General features: G+C 41.6%; 1 protein-coding gene across 10 annotated transcripts in view; it reads left to right on the top strand.

Annotated features, from left to right (window-relative positions):
* The window catches only part of PHLDB2 (pleckstrin homology like domain family B member 2), a 223,128-nt gene that overhangs the window by 116,442 nt on the left and 83,959 nt on the right, over nucleotides 1-22,727 (top strand). For all 10 annotated transcript variants that reach the window (XM_077771902.1, XM_077771906.1, XM_077771903.1 and 7 more), the window contains one exon: nucleotides 16,837-18,185. In XM_077771902.1, coding sequence (XP_077628028.1) covers nucleotides 16,837-18,185 — 1,349 coding nt within the window. The remainder of the gene's footprint in view (nucleotides 1-16,836; nucleotides 18,186-22,727) is intronic.

The following is a 22,727-nucleotide window of genomic DNA, read 5'->3' as shown; positions in this document are numbered from 1 at the left end:
TTACCTCGTGGGCATCTGTTAATAAGATTGGGGATCTTAATCTAATTTGGATCCTCAAGAAACCAACTGTGCTCTTATTAAACACAAAGAGACCATGTCATAGAAGCCTTCTTGTCAGCACCGGATTCTTTTGTCCTTGGCATTGAGAGTCTTAGTATACCAAAGATGTGAAAGAACTTGTGTTGATTGACAACTTTGAGTTCACTTAAAAATCACAGAATTTGGGAGTGTTAGAGTGCAGAGGAGCCTCAGAGATCACCAAGTTCAATCTTCGTATTTTATAGACGAGCAAACGGAGATGCCTGGAGATTAGTAGCTCATAAGACGTCACGTGAGTTTGTGGCAGACATAGTCCTGAGTACAACCCAGAATTAGGGAGTTTAGAAATTGATGTTTAAGCAACTGTAATTTTTTTTTTTATTAGTGGGCCTGACCCTTTGTGAGCCTTTAGAGGTACCATTCTTCATGAGGAAATAAATAAACCCTTTGACTGGGGAAGAGTGGCATTAGCCATGGTGGCGGTGGAGCATATGCCTGGGTGTGTCAGCCCTAAGAAGGAGATAATTCCATTGTGTGACCTGTAACATACTACGTCTGATGCCGACACTGTCCTTCCCGTGGCAGAGTGGGCAACAGATGGTCCCACAAGCCTAGCAGATGCTGCTTTTGAATCCAGGTACAAAATAGAACCTCTGAGATTTTCCATCCCTCTCTGCCTCGTGGGTTAAGAGTAGAGGACATGAATGGATAGGGTTGACTTAGACAGGAGGGAAATGAGAGAGCCCTCCTGAGTACGAGGTTTGAAAAGATACCTGGCATATAAGAAAATGAGGAGTTGTGGGGACAATTCAGAAGCTGATGAATGGCTGTCTACAATAAATATGATTGTATAGAACGTGGGCTAGGACTCTGAAGACAATTCAAGTTTAGCTATCCTTTGGGTGAGTAAGACAAAATAATCCTGGGACTAAAAGGAAATTTTCGTATCTGACTCCTTTGTCTGTAATGCACTCACTTGACTGGACAGTGCAGTCAAGTCTTCTAACTCCTGTGCTATTGTTACTTTCTTTTACTGCAGTCTACCATTCCATCTGTTTCCTTGATGGGGAAGAATATGACAGTATAAAGCTATTGTTGATTTTCTAGGAGAGTTTTAGAAAGCATGGCATTTGTGAATGGCTCTGTTTATAGAAAGGGGTTATCTCTGTGAGTTTTGAATTATCAAAACATTTGTGCCTATACGGCCTGGTCAGTTACAAACATATACTCTCAAATTTACATTTCTATGATTGGCCATTAGGCCTGTGATTAGGAATTCCAGTTCTGAGTCCTCAGTGTTGCTGCCAAGGTAGTTATAATCAATCCTCAAGTCTGGGAGGTTCTGGCGTTAGAGGAGACTTTTTCAGTATGCCTTCCTTGGGAGAGGTCAGAACTCTGAACTATGCTGAGGTAAGTCCTTATCATTTTGATAACTAGCCAATGGGTGCACCTCAAAGCCAAGTCTGTGGTAGTATATTTAGAAATGATTTGAAAGAGATGACTTTCTTAAGAGGTCTGCTCCCTGCAGATACTACAATAAAGAGGGGCAGCAACTTTCTCATTATCACCTTCCATGTAGTTATTACTGTAGTTTTTACATCTTTTTTTAAGATGATGGGAGGGAAGACATGAGTTGGCTTTGTTTTGTCTTTTAAAAAACTGTTGGCTGGAAATATGTATTGGCTTTTGAGTAATGTGACTCTTGTCTTTTGAAAATGAATAAGACCAAAAATGGTAGCTCAGGGTGTCAGATCCCTTCAAGATAAACAGACAAGAACTTGTCTTTGTCACGCAGGATTCAAATCCTCTAGGGGTTAATTTCAGTCGTTCTCATGATATTTAGGGATGTTTCTTCCATGTCAAAAAGAAGCTTTGTGCTGTATCTACTTTAAAGGCAAGACTGTTATCTATAGCAGCTAGTGGTCAATAATAGAAATGCGGGTTTAAAAATTATTTTATTGAGGTGTTGCTGGGAAAGCCAGGGTCTGGAAAATCTTGCTATACAAAGAAACAGGTAAGTAAGACCTAGAATAGCAAGCGAAGTTACATGGAAAAGTTTCGGAGAGGTTTTTAAAAGAGATAGTTTATTTGTTTAGTGTGTGAACGTTGATTTATTAGACAAACTGCTTTTTCTTACTTTGCAAATGAAGGGGAAGGAAAGGTTTGTGTGTGCCAGTATTTAATATCATTACCTCAAGCAGGGTCAGCCTTTTCTAAGCCTTGCTGCTAAATCTGGAGTTCAGCGGAAATTAGTGTTGATCATCATAAAATATTTGGTTTTACACATTGTGTGTGACTTCTCCCGATGGTAGTAGGCTTGTGGAATTAACCTATGGAACAGCAAAAAGCTAAAGGTTTTTCCTTTAGGAAAAGGTTTTTTCCTAGGTACGTTTCTTGACCCCAGTACTGCTAAAACAAGGGCAGGTAAAAGCAAAGGAAAGCCTGCTTCTGCATTCTTTTGACCAGTTCAGACCCAGTGTGAATAGTGCTTCATAGCCGAGAGATACTCGGAGGAGACTGGGAAGTACTGTCTGGCTGCCACACTGCTTACGTCATTGCAGAAGTAGGCTTTCGAAAACAGCTTAAGATTTATTAAGGAAACAGCAAGCCCCAGGAATGCAGATTACATATTTCTTATACATCATGCTGAATCAAATACCCATCTTATGTTGCATTCCTCTAACTCTGACCAGGCCTCTGTCCCACTCTGTTATGCCGAAACAATTTCCCGTGCCCTTGGGATGTCATGGGCAGCGGCACCGGTGCAAGCTTTTCCCAATTAGGTAGCTGCCACCTTATCACTAAAGCATGTTTCTGTTCTTTGGTCATTTCCATGCCCTGCATTGTGTAACTGGCACGCCTATGTTATTTAACCAGTATCTGTCTCTTGCTCCAGAAAGTTGGAGCAGAAAGAACGCCCGGTTCACCCTTACCGGTTTAAATATGGGAAATCTCAGCTAACATGAGGTGAGGACGGGAGAAGTGACTTGCTCCAGCTCTTAACTTCTCTTGGTGATTTTGGCAGAACCAGTACTCGGACGGGTCTCCTGACTCATGTTCCTGGCAGCCTGTCTAGTGTTCTTTCTACTAGATTGGCTGTTATAATAAAAATAACATCCTACTGAAACCATTTCCTTTATTAGGTCTTTCGTCTGGGGTTATAAACAACAACATTGATTAAATTTAATTTAGTTAGTTGATTATGGATCTCTGCTGGTTCAAGTCCTTTCTCTTATTCTTTTGAGCAATGAATGGCCCAAAGGTTGGCATCAGGAGAGGGAAAAGTTAAATGTCTTCTAATACCCACTCTGTGTAATCAACCATTAAGTAATGAAGACATGGTACCATTACTGTTTTGCTTACTTTATGATACTTTTAAAATCTGTTGGCTCAATTTTTTTTAATGTTTATTTATTTTTGAGAGAGAGAGAGAGACAGACAGACAGTATGAGTGGAGGAGGGGTAGAGAGAGAGAGGTAGACACAGAATCTGAAGCAGGCTCCGGGCTGAGCTGTTAGCACAGAGCCTGATGGGGGGCTCAAACCCACAAACTGCGAGATCATGACCTGAGCTGAAGTCAGCTGCTTAACCGACTGAGCCACCCAGGCGCCCCCTTTGGCTCAATTTTTGAGTTGAAAGGAAAAACACAACTATGGAAGGTGGGGTCATCTTGTGTTCCATCTCTCCTGAGCCTACATGCTCAGACTATTCCCAGTTCATACATTTTGGGTAAGAGAATGGGAAACGTAGTGTTTTGGGGGTTTGGGGAGTGTTACTTTGGAAGATTATAAAATGACTCTCAAGAGAGTGTATTTTGATCAGAGACTAGAATGGAGACAGGGTGGTGGAAAGATCAGAGTTTGGTCCCATAGACTCTTAGCTTCTAATTCAAGTCCCCAGGAGGTGGTTTCAGGGCCAAGAGAGAGCTTTTTTATTCCCTTGTAATCCTAGGGTCAATATTTTTCTTGTTTGAAATTGACTGAGCTGGAAGGATGCTGGAGTAGCCCTCTGCCTCTGGAAGTGGACCTGAAGGAGGGTGCACACACACGGTCATGACCTCCAGTTTAGCTTTTTTGTGACCCCCCCCACTTCTGTGGTTTTATCTTCACTGTGGTGATCACATAATAGGAGGATTCTTCCAGGTCTGTAGTCAGAATCACCTCCACCCAAACATGAATTCCACTAACGATCAGAAATGAGAAACATCTGGAAACATTGGACTTATTTGGGAAAATTTCAGGAATCTTCATGTTGACCTGAAACTGCTTTAGGATTCTATAAAGAACCCTGAAATATGGGTCTATAATTTCCTTCAACTCTTGCTTCCAAAGCGGAAGTAACCTAATTTAAGAATCTACAAAGCATGGCACTCTCTCTTAGCATAAAATATAAAGTGTGTGTATGTGAGTGTCTTTAAGTTTTTTGAGGCTCACACTCTTCAAGATATAGCAAGGTTGGCAGTTTTTGTGAATACTTTTACATTTTAACTTTCTTTTTTTTTTATGTTTATTTATTTTTGAGAGAGAGAGAGCGAGCACACACACAAGGGGAGTAATGACAGAAAGAGAGGGAGACACGAAATCTGAAGCAGCCTCCAGGCTCTGAGCTGTTAACACAGAGCCCGATGCAGGGCTTGAACTCACGAACTGTGAGATCATGACCTTACGAAGTTGGACACTCAACCAACTGAGCCACCCAAGCACCCCAACATTTTAACTTTCTGAAGAGACGGGTTTGTTTTGGGCACACATAGTGGTGAAATTTAATTACTGCCCCTAGCATTATTGTGCAAGTATTCTGAATACACCAAATGGCCTGATACTTGCAGTCTGAACAGTGCATTTCTTTTTTCAAATTTCTCCCATATACTTAAAAAAAAAAATCAGCTTTTAGGAGCTTATTTCAATATGAAAGAAGGTTAATATTTTGTACTTAAAAAAATAAGCTAGGAGCCACTGATATGACGCTATCAACTTTGTAATGTGAGCTACTATAATTTTTAAGTCCGTATATATTCATGTATTTTTATTCATACTGATTTGCAGAATGTGTACATCTCACTTTTTAACTATTTTATTATGGAACGTTTTAAACATACACAAAAGTTAACAGAATAATACAGTGAAATCTCATGTATCTTTCATGTGTCATGTTAATCTTGTTTCATCTGCAGACCTTCCTTCTTCTCCCAAAGCATGGATTGTTATAAACTAAATTTTAAACACTGTGCTATTTCATTCACAAATTATTTAAAATGTAACTCTAAGAGATTAGGATTTTTTAAAGTTTATTTATTTATTTATTTTGAGAGAGCAAGGGCAGGGAGGGGCAGAGAGAGAGAGAATCCTAAGCAGGCTCCGCACTGTCTGTGCAGACCTCAGTGGGGACCTCGAACTCAAATCCTGAGATCATGACCTGAGCTGAAATCAAGAGTCAGAAGCTTAACCCACTGAGCCAACCCAGGTGCCCCAGAAGAGATTTGGGATATTTAAAAAATGTAACCATATCATTAGTACGCCTGAAAAAAATAGCTGTACTTATTATATCATCTATGTTATCATCAATGCTCAGAAACTCCTGAATCTCTTTTAATCTAGAACAGTTCCCTCTCTGTCTTGTTCTTTTTTTTCCCTCACCATATGCTAGTTGAAGACATTGGTTTTTTTTTTTTTCTTTTCTGTAGCCTTTCCCATATTCCAAACTTAGGTTATAGCATCTCCGTGGTGCTGTTTTCTATATTCCTTCGTGTCTCCTATTTTCTGTAATTGAAGACAGCATGTTTTAATTTGAGATCTTTCCTACCATGTCACTGTGTTCAACTTAATTTATTATAAATATATGTAATGTATATTATATATATATATACTTACTGGATTATTATTGTTTCTCTTTTAAATATTGCTAAAACTACTTTAATAATGGTGTAAACACACCATTATTATGTGAGTCTAACTGATAAAAGTCACATCTTGTGGACTTAAGTAAAAATCAGGAATTTTGTTGGTAGGAAGGGGATTTGAATGGCCCATAGGTGTTTTGAGGTTATTTTTGCTGTGTCTCCTCTCTATCGCCTTCCTCACTGGCTGGAGAGAGCTGTCACAGGAATCTGCTGCCAAATTCCTTGGAGAATCTCAAGAATATTTTTTTTTCAAGACTATTTTAAAGCTCATACAAACATGTCTTATTCAAGGAACTAGACAAAAATTTTTGAGGCCCATAATTGATGTTTTACCCTCTTCACTAAGAGTCCTCTAAGATTTTTAGGGATGCCTGGGTGGCTCAGTGGTTTAAGCATCCTACTCGATTTCCACTCAGCTCATGATCTCATGGTTAGTGAGTTTGAGCCCCACGTTGGACTCTGCGCTGACAGTACGGAGCCTGCTTGGGATTCTCTCCCTCTCCATCCGCCCCTCCCCTTCTTTCTCTCTCTCTCTCTCTCTCTCTCTCAAAATAAACATTTAAAAAAGAGTCCTCTAAGATTTTTATTCCTATAAAACACGCTAGATTTATTTAAAAGTAGCCTCTGACCACAGGAGATAAAGATCCCTATTTGAAGTATGGTTATCACTGTTGATTGCGATCACTTTTAGGAACCTTTGGACACCATCTGGAGTCCTCTTTTGGACAGAGCTTAAGACTTCAGGACAGCAAGAGATGACAGAAGGGAATGGTAGTGTGAGGTTAGACTCCTTTATTGTGATAGAAAGAAGCTGGAACTCTTTTTAACTTTCTGTCCTCACTTCTTCCATCTGCCTTAAATGTTCTCATTACCCCCCTCGCTCACCACCGCAAGCTGTGCTCTTTCCTCCCTGCAGCCTCATTTCATGCTTTGTTCTATCTTTAATGGTTTCCCTGACCTCTTTGTGTAGGTGATTTCAGAGTATAATAGAATAAAACTTCAAATGCGGCAACAAAGGCAAACCTAGAGAAAAAGTGTGTGATCAGTGTCCTGAGAGCTGTCCGCCAATCCAGCGGTCCTCACCTTTCTCCGCAGCCTGGCCGTGGGCCACGCCGACACCTGGCCAGTCCGAGGATGCCGCAAGCTGCCTGGGTTCCAGAGAGCCTCAGCTGGCAGTCACGAAAGGCCTTCGTGTATTTTAAGCTGCGTGGGCATGTGGGCAGCATGCGTCTGCCTCTGCGTGTCTGGGAGGGTGTGTGTGCACACAGTAAGATTTACAGCCGCCTGTGAATAGGTTCAGTCTGCAAGGACAAAATGGCCTTCTTATTCTGCCATTAAAATAACTTATTCCTGTGGAGCCGCTCTTTCTTTGGCTCTTTCTGAGAGATGAAAAGATCCTCGTTGGAGATTATCAACCTACCTACATGTGTCTAATGGATAATAATTATTTTTTTCAAATCGGCAGATCTTTAAATACTAAGTTTATTTATTTATTTTGAGAGGAGGGAAGAGGGGCAGAGAGAGAGAGACAGAGACAGAGAATCCCAAGCAGGCTCCGAGCTGTCAGCCCAGAGCCCGAAGCCGGACTCCATCTCACCAATCTCAGGAGCTGTGAGATCATGACCTGAGCTGAAATCAAGAGTTGGATGCTTAACCAACTGAGCCACCCAGGCGCCCCTAGGAAGATCTTTAAATGACAATGAACATGGCACCAGGGAAGAGTGGGAACTCATTTGCCTCTATGTTGACTTGCAAAAAGAACAAGAAGGGTACTATGCCTACTAACAGAAGTGTTTTTCTTCTCTGTACTGGGATATAAAGTCTTGAGTGAGGAAGAAGAGTTGAAAGGAACAAAGTTTAGGAAGTGGGATGAGTGAGGGGGAGATGAGGATGGGCTGAGACCATGATTTAGGGATGCTTGCAGAAACTGTGTGGGAGGTGATCTGTGAAGGAGACAGGATCTGGGGATATTTGCCGGGAGGAGGCGTTTGCCAGTGGGTGTGGGGCTGAGCAGAGAATTGAGCCTTGTTTGCAGAGATGGCCGAGGCCGAGGAGGATTTAGTGATGAAAGGAAATATTTGTGCAAAAGGAGGGTATGTTTGCGGAAGGGAGAGCTAAGAGGATTGAAGGTTTAAGTGAGGATGGTGTTTGGATTAACAGAGGATGGGGAAATGGCTGCTTTGGGAGTTCTGAAATGAGAATATTGCTAGAGAAGGAAGTGGTTGTTCCTGAAGCTTCTAATTAGCTCCTCCCCACCTTCATCATATTTTCTTGTTGGGATTAGTGGACAAAGAGGGAGGTTTTGTATCCATTGTTCTCCATTCTTTAGCTTTGAGTTGGGGGCTAAAACAGATTCCCCGGTTTTCCCTTTTCCTCCTCTAAAAGCTCCCCCTTGGGCCCCATCTGCTGTGACAGGAATACCCCTCCTCCCCAGAATTCATGTAAAGAATGGCACCACTTCTGAGAGACTGCTCCAAGCTGGTGTCTGAATTCAATTACATGTCATCAGCGCGTGCTTTATCTATAACATCACCATATTGTAAACATCAGCGTTGAAAGAGACCAGCCTGTGGACCACCAGTGTTCTGGGAGAGCTTTGAAACCAGGGTCAGCCACTGTCTGCGACGACATATGTTCCCAGAGCCAGCGCCTGGGCTTGGAGGGCCCGAGTAGGACACAGCAGACACTCAACCTTTTTTTTAATAAAGTGGAAATTTTAACCTATACCCTCCCTGATCTTGGGGGGAATTATTTTTTCTGAATTTGCTTCTGTAATCTACATCCTCACCTTTTCCCAGCCATAGGAAACAGTCTTCACTTTGCGCTTCACCCTCTCTGCTCGGACAGATCTGCTTTAATTAATCCTCACTGTTCTGGGCAACCCTAAGAGGTATCTGTGCATGGCAACATCAGATGACAAGTAACGTGTGTATACTATGGGACTCCTCCAAACTCTTTTGGGTTTCTGCATAACTGCATTTATACGGACTAGACTCTGAGTCCCTCTCACTTAACACAACACGACCCAATGCAGCACAAGGAACACAACACTCTTTGTATATATTTGCTTTTTTTTTTTAACCCTTTGCTCACTGGGTGTGTTTTCAACATCCTGAAACCAAGATCCCTGCAGCTCTGGCCATCGCAGTGCTGTCAATTCACTGTTGGGGACACAGTTTGAATGAGATTAGCTTCACTGTATTGTTACTGAGTATAAAAGGCACTGGAGAATTCTGTGTTAAAATAGATACCAGAGCCATGTGTCAAAGAGAAAAGGAGCTACCAAGGCACTTATCAACATGATCCTTGAGATTAGTTTTGCAAGTCATTTTCTTCTCTAGGGAAAATGTACTGAGTTTCTGTGGTATCATCCGGAGATCTCTTCATGTCTTCTGGCATTTTCTACTTGACAATGAGCTGATGTACATTTCAGGTGATAAAATAACCAGAGCTTTAAGGGGTGGGAGGTGGGGGGTTAAATTTATGGATTGGAAAGTAAGCCCAAACATTTCAACACACATTAACTTCTTTCCTGTTTAGACTTCCCGGTGTTGTCTTTTCTCTCAGACGGGCACCAGATGCCTTCTCCCCTTCGCCACGCCCATTCTGGGGATATGCATGTAATATATGTACTTGTGAAAGCCCTCAGGACTCTTTTGCTTCCACAATAACAACGCAGTGGTTTTTATAATTTCCCTGAGACTTCTTTTTTTAGTTGACATAAAATGTTCGAAAAACCCCAAATAAACACACAGAAGCCAGGCCGGAGGCAGGGTCCTCCTTGCCTGCCTCCTCTCTTACACCTGCTAACACAGATCCCTCCCTTCTGCTCTCCTCTCTCCAGTTCACCACTGTGGCACACCTCTCTCACGGTGCTTCGGTTCTTCCTCGTCCTGAACTTGTCTGCCGTCTCTGATGCATCTGTCTGCAGTGTCCCCATCCCCGCTCCTTCCCCTCGTCACCGGGGAATTCATTAACCCCAATCTTTTCCACCGTGTTCTCCACCTTCCTGCCTCCCTGGTCCTTGCTCACCCCATCAGCCTCCTTCATAGTACATACTGGCTACCAGTCTCCATTCCCCTGTCTTTTCCCATCTCTAGGCCTTCTCTAATGTGATCTCACCTGCAATGAGAAGACCTGTGGAAGTAGGGAAGGGGAAAGGTGTCACAACCATATTATCATGCCTGGGCTCAGGAGGGGTCAGGAAGGGCACCGGCTGGTTCTTCACCTTTTGAGTTGAGTGGGTCGGTGGGATTAAGAGATACCAAATTGAGACCAATATACATACGCACTCAACTCTGACAGAAGGACGAAACTTTGGAAAAATGAGTAAGTTCCATATTTGTGTTTGATGATGCATTTTTATATGTACAGCCTTTCACATATCCTTACCAGACCTAGTGAGGTTGAACTGAAAAACTGCAGTATCAGATGTGACTATCCCTTTAGGTAGTCTCTGGAATGTGCCTACCTCCAAATTGTGTTTAACTTTCCCCTACAAGTATGTGTGGGGAAGAGATGTTGCATGTTTCTCAGACGTGGCTTCTTATTTGCAAATGTCCTTCCCTGGAGTCTGCAAAGCTGATCTTCCTTCAGCAAGTACCGCTATGCAGTACTTTGGTGTTGCATTTTGTTTGGCCAACCAAACTGTTCCAGTAATTCTACTTCTTGATTTTTATAAAAGCATGTGTGAGGAGGAGAGGGGTATCAAGTGTACCACTCTGCAGGGTAGTAAGAAACCTGTAGTAGTTTCATATTCTATAGTTTTATTTGCCCAGATAAAGAGGGAAAAGAATTTGTGAATATTTCATTTGGGTGATTCAGTAGCATTTGCATCTGCAAACAGGCTCAAATATAGTAATATATTTTATAATCTAAAATGACATCTTTCTTGGGGCACCTGGGTGGCTCAGTTGGTTAAGCGTCTGACTTCAGCTCAGGTCATGATCTCGCAGTTTGTGAGTTTAAACCCCGCATCAGGCTCTGTGCTGACAGCTCAGAGCATGGAGCCTGCTTCAGATTCTGTGTCCCCCTTCTCTCTCTGCTCCTCCACTGCTTGTACTCTGTCTCACTCTGTCTCTCAAAAATAAATCAGTGTTTAAAAAAACGTTTAATGGCATAACTATCTTATATGGCTGAGTCAAAAAAAGTAAAACTTTTACCCACACCAAAATAGAGTTAATTTATTTTATACATGGTGGCCTGACCAATTTTATTAGGAGAAAACAGAAAACCATACACTTTAAAAAAATTAAACTTTTAAGGGTCCATTTTGATATGAGGTATTAAGCCCTTCATCTCTGTGCTGTTAACAGAGTAAATGTTTAAAATGCAGCACTTGGGCTCACTGTTTAATTTTTTACTTCTGTTTAATCACGTGTGCCCTAGCTTGCTTTCTGGATTGCTGTCTCTGCACATTGTGGGAATTCCTCTTCTAACTCAGCTCTGTTACCCATTTTGTATACATTATCTTAAAACCAAAGTCTCCCCACTGACTTGCATTCTTTTCTTGTCTATTCTAACATCTCACTTAGGGATTTCCTTTTGGAGCCTTGTCTAAAATATCCTAAATGGTTGGAGGATTGCTTTCCAGTTTAAACCACACTAAGGGTAGGCACATGGCTTGGACCCTTGAGGGCCTATCCTACATGGTGGTAGAGATGGGAAAGAATTTAGATCACTATGAGAGCAAAATGCTTGGTTATTAAATAGAGTTCATCCCAGAAGAGGTACATGCTAGAAATTTTCAAAAAGGACCATGACATAAAAAATAACTCTTTTTCCTTACACGATTTTTGTTAATAGACAAATCATGTAGAGACAGGGCATTTGCTGCATGTACCAGTAGTCTAATCTCTAATGGGCTTGGAATTTTGCTTATACCCTTAAAATCACATAATTTTAGGGGCTCCTGGGTGGCTCAGTCGGTTAAGTGTCTGACTTCATCTCAGGTCATGATCACAGGGTTAACGAGTCTGAGCCCCTTGTCAGGCTCTGTGCTGACAGCTCAGAGCCTGGAGCCTGCTTCAGATTCTGTGTCTCCCTCTCTCTGCCCCTCCCCCATGTGTGCTCTGTCTCTGTCTCTGTCTCTGTCTCTCAAAAATAAATTTAAAAAAATTTTTTTTAATCACAGAATTTTAAGTGTAGAAGTGGCCTTATGCTACCATTGGGAAGTACTCAACAGGTTCCCTTTCCTTCAATGGGACTTAATGTTATTGTAATTTCTTTCCACCATAATTTCCATAGACTGCCACTCTACTGAGTTAATCCCCTCCATGCTCCTTTACCAGGGTCAATCAGTTCTTTTTTAAGGCATGTGCGCGAATAGCAATCATTTGTTCATATGAGTGTCTCACCCTTTGGACTATAAGCTGTGTAAGGCAGGAAGTGGTGTCTGACCACATACTTCTCAGTACTCAGCTTGAAAGCCTAGTTTATGGTAAGAACTTAAGGAAGATTAACACCTACGTGGCAGCAAACAACTCCCAAATCTCAGTGGCTTAAGAACATCTTGGGTTGGCAGGGGTCCTCTTCCACAGTGTCCTCACTGAGGGGCGTAGGCTAACAATGTCTCCACAGACTTGAATGCATGCGAGGCGTCTCGGCCGGGGGGCAGGGGACAGAAAGCGTGAATCATGCCCCAGCTCTTCATGCTTCAGCTTGGAACCGACATCTCACTTTCTCTCATAGTTCCTTGATCAAAGCAAGAGACTTAGCCATATCCCAGTGTTATAGGGGTGTAGAGGAACAATACTGCGGTGATTCTGAGAGGAGAACAACAGGAATTTTAGTGCACGATTACCTGCCAAATCAATATCTGACACTCTGTACGCACCGAAGGGCCATCTAATGAATGAAGTACCTAGCACTTTCTGTTGGGCTTTTAATTTCTTTCCATACAATAAGCAGAACCTCAGTTTTTAGAAGATGAGGGCACTAATATTATTGTCCAAGCTATGTTCAGTAAACTCCCGGGACTTCTTTGGTAACCACTCTGTTTACTTTACTCGTATCAGGAAAACCATTGTGTTTTTCAGATGACTAGAGTATGGAATGGGGAAATTTGAGGCAATTAACATTTTGCCTGAGTCATTTAGAATAGTAGGAAAAAATGCCGACACCTTCATATGTTTACATGTTAAGTTAATCTGACCAAGAGCCTTTTTTAGAAGAGTTAGGATCTGGCTCAACAGTTAAAAGAAAGCTTAGGAAAAATGAGAGCCTAAACATGAAGTATTTCTGAAAATATTGAGTTCTGCTTTCTTAGCAAATTTCAATCATATAATAATGTTTTCAACTACAGTGTAGTCACCATGTTTTACATTACATCCTCAGGCACCCAACTTATGGCTGAAAGTATGCACCCTTTTACCAACTCGTTTATAACTTGAATGCTCACACACACGCATGCACACACACACATACATGTGAAGTAGGAGATGTGTTAATTAACCAGATGGTGAATCCTTTCACAACATATGCATACGTCACATCACCACAGTGTACATTTTAAATATCTTACAATTTTATCTGTCAATTATACTTCATAAAGCTGAAATAAAATAAAGTAAAATAAATGCAAATTTAAAAAGAGAAGTATTACTACAGATTATATACTCTAGTATTTTACACTAAGTGTTTCCCCCCCTTAACTGTCAAAGCAACTCAGATAGATTTATGAAATGTGGAAAGTACAAACTAGTATGAGAGTGGAATTAAAAATCACTGGTAGGTATGCCTGGGTGGCTCAGTCAGTTGATTGTCCAACTCTTGATTTCAACTCTTGATTGATCCTGAGTCATGGAATTGAGCCACCCTCAGCATGGAGCCTGCTTGAGACACTCTCTTCCTCTCTCCCTCTCCTCTCTACCCCTCTCCCCTGCTCAGGAACTCTCTCTCTAAAATAATAATAATAATAATAATAATAATATCATCACTGGTAATGCCACCCCCTAGATAAAACCACTACTAACTTTTGGCGTGATCTCTTCCATTCTGTTGTTCTTATTCTTGGCGTAGAATAGGCATATAGACAAAGCAAGAGAAGATATTGGCTCATGATAAGGTATGGCAGTGGAAATGGCAAGAAATGATTAGATTGAGACTATTCTTTAGGGACAATGTTGATAAGATTTATTGATGGATAAGTAAATAAAAGGAGGAAGAACATGATAGGCCGGGGATAGAGCTGATGGAGAAGACATTAATTGGGGACATCAGTGACAACTCCCAGAATTTCGGCCTGAGCATCTGTGTGTAATCTGTGTGTATGGGTGGGTGTACGTATCAGAAACCTGCATTCATTTATATATGGCTTTTAAAATTTACTGAACATGTATGAATGCACTTTTTATGCTATAAATTACACTTCAGGGCCAGCTGGGTGTCTCAGTCAGTTGAGCATCCAACTCTTGATTTTGGCTCAGGTCATGATCTTATGCTTCATGGGTTCAAGCCCCAAGTTGGGGTCTGCACTGACAGCGCAGAGCCTGCTTAGGATTCTCTCCTCCCTCTCTTTCTCTCTGCCCCTCCCCCACCCTCTCTTTCTCTGTCTCTCTCTCAAAATAAACTTAAAAAAATTATACTTCAAAATAATTATTTTAAGTGATCATGTAATATTCATTCCTATGAAGTATTGTAGCTTATTTAACCTTCTCCCTGTTGTTAGGCACTTAGGATATCCATACCCTCCCCCCCCCCATGATATATAACACTGCAGTGGTCTCAGAACCCACTTATTTCCTTGTTTCTTCCATTCAGAAGTATTTAACTTGAGAGAATTGGCCACTGGATTTTCATCATGGCAAACCAGCCAGAGATGAAGTTGATTAAGAAAAGGGGATCATGACTGGAGGTCATCATAGGGGCAGAGTGAGATACTAAACCAGGCTCGTGTTACTTTCAAGGTCATAGCTGGTGGTCACGGGCAGTTTCTCACAGGGATGTTTTTCTTGGGGGCAGAGGTGGCGCTGTCCCTGAAGAACAGAAGACCTGACCAAAGTCAGATGGCACAACCACCTTCCAGCTGGGAGGCAGTTTTAAAGGACAATCTCAGTTTTGTTTTGTTTTGTTTTGTTTTGTTTTGTTTTGAGGTCTACTTCAAAAGATAATCATGTTTTGGGGGCACCTGGGTGGCTCAGTTGGTTGAGTATCTGACTTCGGCTCAGGTCATGATCTCACCACTGTGTTCAAGCCACGCATCAGGCTCTGTGCTGACAGCTCAGAGCCTAGAGCCTAGTTTGGATTCTGTGTCTCCCTCCCTCTCTGCCCCTCCCCTGCTCACACTCTCAAAAATAAATAAAAACATTTTTAAAAATTGAAAAGATAATCCTGCTTTTAATCCATCAGGGTGGGATTTGGGTTGGAGGAGAGGGAACTCAAGGCAGAACTTGTTGGGGAAGCTGAACTTTACAAGATGATGTATCCCTAGCTCATCACTAGGACTGAAGCACCCAGATTGCTTCTTGGCCCCAGTCTGGATAAGAAGCAGTTCCCTACTCTACTGCCTGGATCTGCNCTGTAACTGAAATTGAAAACTTGTGTTCATTGAGTATCTCACAAACGGGTCAGTGTGAGTCAAGAGAGGTTGGAGATGAGATGGGAATACTAGAAATACCCCTCTTTTGTAAACTTGTAGCCTGGTTACGGAAACAAGGACATTATAAAATTGATTACTAACCATAAGCAACGCTGTTCCTATAGAGACAAGGGAGGTAGTAACTAGTATCTGAGGAGCCTGGCACATTGGACGATCTCAGCAGTTCATGAGTTCAATGAGAGTGTGTAAATTGTATTTTTGCTTTGGTGGTAATGTAAAAAAATACATATTTTTATCCATTACAAATGCAAGCCTTCTTATTTGCAGTGATAATTTGTACTTAAAGTGCATTTTCGTAAACTCAAACTTTATTTTCTTAAGTTAATGTTATTCAAACTAGAATCCAAAATACTCTTATGGGTACAGAGGCTTTATAAAAAATGATAAGCAATGGATACTCTGTTTTCACATTTTCAATACTACCTCCTGACCCTAATGTGGCAGTAGTTTCATAAACACTCTTACCTCTGTTTCCTTAATTACCTGCCTTTTCTGAAGGGTGCAGGAGCCTTATGGCATATTTCTTCAGAAGGTAACTCTCATAGCCCCTTTTAAAGAGTCATTTTCTAGTTTCTAAAATATTTTTTTTTTCGTTTTATTTATCTTAGAGAGAGAGAGAACACAAAGGGGGGAGAAGGGCAGAAGAAGAGGGTGGGGGAGGGAATCAGTCTTAGGCAGGCTGCATGTTTGGCACGAAGCCCAGCACGGGGCTCAGTGCCACAACCCGGGGATCATGACCTGAGCCAAAATCAACAGGTGGACACTCAACCCACTGAGCCACCTAGGTGCCCGAGAGTCCTCTTTTGACCCTCATGTTACTGATCAGTGTCTAGCGTGAAACTTTCTTTATGTGCCAGGATGTGAATTTTGTCTCTGCAGGACTTGACTTCTGAACAATTAATGATTCTAGCAGAGACCTCCAAAAGAGGGCCCATTGCACCGCTTTGGGTGTTTGCCTAGTATGCAGGAAGTGCCTGGTCCACCAAGGACTGGAACACCAATGGGAAATTGTCTTTTTTATGGACCAGCCTCATCCTGCACCTGTACTTTGTTAGAGATTTCTTCTCAAATATCATTGATGGCCTCTTGAGTTATTTTTCCTTTGCAGAAAAAATCATCCCAGATCAATGTTCTTTATACTTCTTCATTTTAGTAACAAACTAAAGCAGAGTTCGTGTTTGTTAATTACATCAGGTCAGGCTGCAAGGCTGTTTTTGTTCAGATGTAGGCCGACGAGTACTTGGTTGTTTGCAGTCTTCTTTGTGAAATAAAAATTTCTTTTTTTTTTTTTCCTTTACAGATTCCAGCAAGATCATGGCAGAGCATAGCCACCTGCAAAAGCAGCTTGATTTACAAAATGGTAGCTTAGAGGCAGATTTTGTGACAAATTCCCTGGAGGACGATTCCCAAAACGTGATGGAGAGCTTGAGCCCGAAGAAATACTCTTCCAGTCTGAGATTTAAAGCCAACGGAGACTATTCTGGCTCTTATTTAACCCTCTCTCAGCCAGTGCCTGCTAAGAGAAGCCCTTCCCCTCTGGGAACCAGTGTCAGGAGTAGCCCCTCCCTGGCCAAAATCCAAGGAAGCAAGCAGTTCTCCTGTGATGGAACTGACAAAAGTCTTTCCCTGAAGCCGCCTACTCCTCTACTCAGCACCTCCCCGTCCCTCAGCGGGTATCCACTTGGGAGAGGGGACTTTGATCATTATACCAGCCGCGACAGTGAAAGGTCTTTGAGGCTCACAGAGAAGCCTCCCTATTCCAAATATAGCTCAAGGAATAAATCCCACGACAATGTCTACTTTCTTGGGGGACTGGAAGGCCGGAAGGCGTCTGGCTCACTCCTGGCCATGTGGAATGGAAGTCCCCTGAGCGACAGCGGCTTCTCTCCCATCAGCCGGTCAGGGGCGGCGAGCATGCCTTCAAGCCCAAAGCAAGCCAGGAAAATGAGCGTCCAGGACAGCCTGATCCTTCAGCCCAAGTTGACCCGACACAAGGAGCCGGCGTTGGAAAACGTGGGTTTAAGAACTAGGAAGTATTCGGGCAGCAGCCTGAGTCACATGGGGGCCTACAGCCGCTCTCTCCCCAGGTTGCACAGGGCCACAGACAACCAGCTGACACCCCTCACTTTGCCTCCCAGAAACTCCCTGGGCAACTCCAAGCGAACGAAACTGGGGGAAAAGGATCTACCTCATAGCATAATAGACAATGACAATTACCTGAACTTTTCTTCTTTGAGCTCAGGGGCTTTACCCTATAAAACCCCCATGTCTGAGGGCAACCCTTACGTAAGTTCCACCCTCAGTGTCCCTGCCAGTCCTCGAGTGGCTCGGAAGATGCTTCTGGCCTCCACCTCCTCCTGTGCCTCCGACGACCTTGACAGGGCTTCCTATTCGGGGCCCAGCCCGGGTCATTTGTTTCCCGCTGGAGAGCCGGACAGAGTTTTTGCCACCAGGAGGAACTTCTCTTGTGGATCTGTCGAGTTTGATGATGCAGATTTGGACAGCCTCAGACAGGCCTCAGGAACTCCCCAGCCCATCCTTCGGGAAAGGAAAAGCAGCATTAGCTCCATTTCAGGCCGCGAAGACCTGATGGATTATCACCGGCGGCAGAGGGAGGAGAGACTCAGGGAGCAGGAGATGGAGCGACTGGTAANCGAACCCACGAACCGCGAGATCATGACCTAAGTGAAAGCCGGACGCTTAACCGACTAAGCCACCCAGGCGCCCCCCCTTGAGCGGTTCTTGGAGACACACTCCAAGGAAATGTGTGGGTCTGTAGGATGTCCAGGTGCACCAGCCACTGGTGTCTTTCTAGAATTCTGCTATTCTTCCTTTCCTCGGTCACTCTGAGTGGTCACGTGTGGATATTTGAAGGCCTACTTGTACCTAGTGTTATATTAAGTTGCTCCGCAGAGCCCTCTCAAGTGTAGATTCTTGATCAGCGTAACAAAGTAGTTGTGAATTTTACTGAATTCTGTAGAAGTCTTACAAACATTAAGACTATGAGTAAACACTAATTAATATTCTTGATGTCATCAAATTCCCATGTGCATGGTCTGAGAGAAATAAGCCGTGAAATCATGACTCACCGGGAATTAGGCAATCCATTTTTCTGAATAGCAAGCTGTCAGGAAGGTTGAAAGGTTGGCTAAGTGTTGCTCAACCTTTTTTCTGCCCTGGACACATACACACACCGCCCCATACTTCCTTCAGCAGCGCCTCCTAGTACATACGGTGACCCCCAACCTCACATATGGAAACATTTTTTGAGTTGTCCTTTTCTTTCAAATGGATTTGTGCTTATTGTGGAAAATACTGAAAATAGAAAGAAAGGAGGAAACACCCCTTGGGAGTCCCGTTAATGAACGAGGACACATTAACTGCATTCTTACTCTTTATTCTTTTAGGCATAGACTTTTTTGTTGATTTGGGTTTTTTTTAGGATGACCAGGTTCAGAGACTCTTAATTCATTAATGAGGAGTTGTTCCTTAATGAGGGATGCAGCAAGCTGATAAAGCTGGTTTACAAGAGCGTCAGAGTATCAAGCTTTAGTTGCTAAAAGAGAATACTTAGGAATCGTATCTCTGAATCACATACGAAACTCGACAATGTCCTTCCTCCAGGACAACAAAGTTGTAACGTTTGGATTGTAATGGATGGAAACCGTTGCATCTACGCAGAACAAAATTCCTTTGGAATTTTAGAAAAAGACTCATTTGCGTCACTTGTAGTTTTGGTACGATAATATATCTATCCTTGCAGATATCCTGAGCAGTAATAGGGCATGAAAACAAATGTGAGGACCTTTACAGAATTCTAAATTCCTTGGGTGGGTCTGTGAGACAGTGCTCCAATATGACAGTGCCCTTTGTGGTCGTAAGTAATCTCCAGAGATTTTCCATGGTCACAAAAAGGCATTGTATTTGGGCTTGATTCATTGACAAAAATTCAGAAAAAGTTTTAATTAGCATATAAAAGGCCTTCTTGTATATGGGATAGCAAATCTGGCTCTCTAGTGTGCTGAACAACTCTTGTGTTTTTTTAATGTGGTATAATTGACTCATAATGTTGCTTTAGTTTCAGAGATACAGCATAGTGATTTTGCAAATCTATACGTTATGCTGTGCTCACCACAAGTGTAGCCACCATCTGTCACCATACAGCTTTAAAACCATTGACTATATTCCCTATGCTTTACCTTTCATCCCTGAACAACTATTATTAATGAAGCCAGAAAGTTAGCTTCTGTCTGATGACTTATTAAGGAACCTAGGAGAGCATTTCAATGGCTTCCCTCACTCCAGCGATTTTCCTGAGATGATCTTATTTACTCTTCTGTTCCAAGGGCAAGAAACCAACCTCAAAAGTCACCTCCAGGGGTGCCTGGGTGGCTCACTTGGTTAGGCATCCAGCTCTTGATTTTGATTAGGTCATGATCTCACGGTTGTGAGATTGGGCTCCATGCTGGGCATGGAGTCTGCTTAAGATTCTCTCTCTTCCTCTTCCTCTGGCCCTTTATCTGTGCTCTCTGTCTCAAAAACAAACAAACAAAAAACCCATCATCTCCACTGGGTTTCATTGTTAGCACTTTTAAGTGTTGGTGAAATTACTGTTTCCTCTAATTTTCCCAAATCTGCTAAAGTTCCTGGCAGTCCAGGAAGTAACCTTCCTTACTGCCTGTAAAGTCAGTGCCTCAATAATGGGCTTTGTCATATTCAATGAGACGAGGTTTATTTTTATGACGCTCTGGGTTTGGCCTCTGTTGCTTTCTATTTGTCTGGTTACATCCCAGTAAATGGGAAGATAGATTCTTACTGAGCTTCTGCAAGTAATATTATTGTGATTAAAAAATAAAGTGACTTAGAAAATATATTTCTTCAGGAATTCTGAGACCAAGGAGAACAAATTACTATTGAAAAGAATGTTTGCAAATTTCATTTGTAAAATCAAAGTCAACTAAATTGAGGGCTAGAAATAGACGAAGGTGAATGCTACAGAGTTTCCCCATCAGACAATAGGACATTATACATAGTGCCAATGATTTTCCACAATGCATATGGCAATTAGATTTCTAATATGAGTTCGATGAGTTCTATATATTAGTTCTTACTCCTCTGCATCTTGGGTCATTAATTTGATTTCATAAAGTCATCTATTTGTGGACCAAAAGAAGTCCTGCAGATCTGAGTTAGCCACCCAGCACTGCCTGATGCTGGTCTGTGCAGTATCAGCTCAAAAGCCTCTACCCACAAGTCTGTTCTCTGAAATCTCAAGAGTGAAGAAAGAGTATCTATCCTAAAAGTCCTATCCACCAGGCTCTGAGACGATTTGTTGAAAGCACGATCTAATCTATTAACTTACAAGCCAAGTGTCTAGGCAAACATGAGAGGAAGGCAGAGACCGCTCAATAAGGATAAGAGTAAGTGGCTATGGTTAGTCCGTGATCAAGTTAATGAGTGGTATGAGCAAGGAGAGTTAAAATCCTTTTTCGGGGCATAGGACATTGGTTTTATTTAATCAGTGTTTCCCCTGAGGGTAAGAACGTATTATAGAGAGTGAGGACATTGACATATATCCAAGAACTTTCTGTAAAGTGCGCCATCTCTGGACTTTATATATAATATTTCACCTGTACAATATTAGCCTAGGGAAGGATGAGCTCCTCCTTTGATTTGACAAATCTTTCCATGCAATTTCTGATGATGTTGAGTTTCTAACATTCTTTTCATAAGGTCAGGGAACAAATCTTGTGCTCACCAGGGGTCCTCTGGGAAAACTTAAGGATAGTTCATGTATCAAAGACATCTTGCAAAACTTTTTTTTTTTTTTTTTCTGAATTTAAAGTCTGCTCTTGGGAAGACAGAATCAAATATTAATGAGAGGAGATTTCATTGACTAATAAAGGACTGTGGATGTCTAAGAACAACGAATATTTGCAATTTGCCTACCTACTAAAGCAACAATAGTTTACTTTGTGAAAAACAGTAAATCTTAAATCATTAGGAAATGAGGAACTTTTTTGTCATTTAAATTTTTAGGGATATCTCCTAGTTAGCACAAAGTGCAAAAAAGTTCTCTTGTGAGATACTGAATCTCTGCTCTCAGGGCAGATTACATAGAACAATAACCTTTTATTACCTTTTGTAAGCATGGGCTGATTTCTCCAAGATGGGTCTGTCCTTCCAATAGAGATACCTGCATTTTAGTTTTATATTAATAGGGTATTTGCCATGCATTACAATTTTTAAAAAATTACTTTATGGGTAAACCCATCACAGCTGTGCAAACTTTGCCAAAATTTGAACATTGTAATTACATTTTTATAGACTTACTGTTTGCAAGTATTATCAATCAAGTCAAATAAAGCTCCCTTCATGCAAACCTACAATTTTTACATTTTCACCAACTTTTGTTCTCCATGGTTTTCTTTTAATTCTGAAACAACCAGATACTTTAAGACCATAGTACATAACTTACAGATATTGGAAATTATGTTTAAGCTGACACATCGCAGAACATAATTACTATTGGCATAAAAAGGTGTGTCACAATGATCATTCAGTTTAGTTGAGTACAACTTTTATATTTTTCTTAATCTTAAACATAACCTTAGCTTATCTTTTCAGTAAACTAATACTATAAGACATTTGAGATTTTTCAGCCAAACTAGGGGTGCCCAGGTGGCTCAGTTAAAGTATCTGACTTTAGCTCAGTGCATGATCTTACACTCTGTGAGTTCGAGACCCACATCAGGCTCTGTGCTGACAGCCCAGAGCCTGGAGCCTGCTTCAGATTCTGTGTCTTCCTCTCTCTCTGCCCTTCCCCTGCTCATACTCTTTCTCTCTCTCAAAAATAAACAAACATTAAAATAAATAAATAATTTTGTTTCAGTTAAACTGATCTCTAGGGTAAAACAAATCCAAACTTATTTTAAATATGAAATTATGTGTGTGTCATACTGTACACTGATAAAACAAGGAAAAGACATAGCTGTTTTTTAAACCAGATTGTCAAATCAGTTTGACTTGTGTGAGAATTTGCTTTGATCACATAAACTTGTTTTCTTGCTTTTGAAATCAGCATTTTTTATGTGAAAGTTCTCTCTCTTAAAACATAAACATTTTTAAATTATTAGCATTTCACTTTGTTTTCTTCGAATTTTGGAAATGTTAGAATAATCTAAATGCTAA

Source organism: Crocuta crocuta, unplaced genomic scaffold (assembly GCF_008692635.1).
Source record: "Crocuta crocuta isolate KB4526 unplaced genomic scaffold, BGI_CrCroc_1.0 scaffold56, whole genome shotgun sequence".
Taxonomy (NCBI): Eukaryota; Metazoa; Chordata; class Mammalia; order Carnivora; family Hyaenidae; genus Crocuta; species Crocuta crocuta.
The sequence above is the reverse complement of the archived record's forward strand: the minus strand, read 5'-3'. Positions and strand labels throughout refer to the sequence as shown.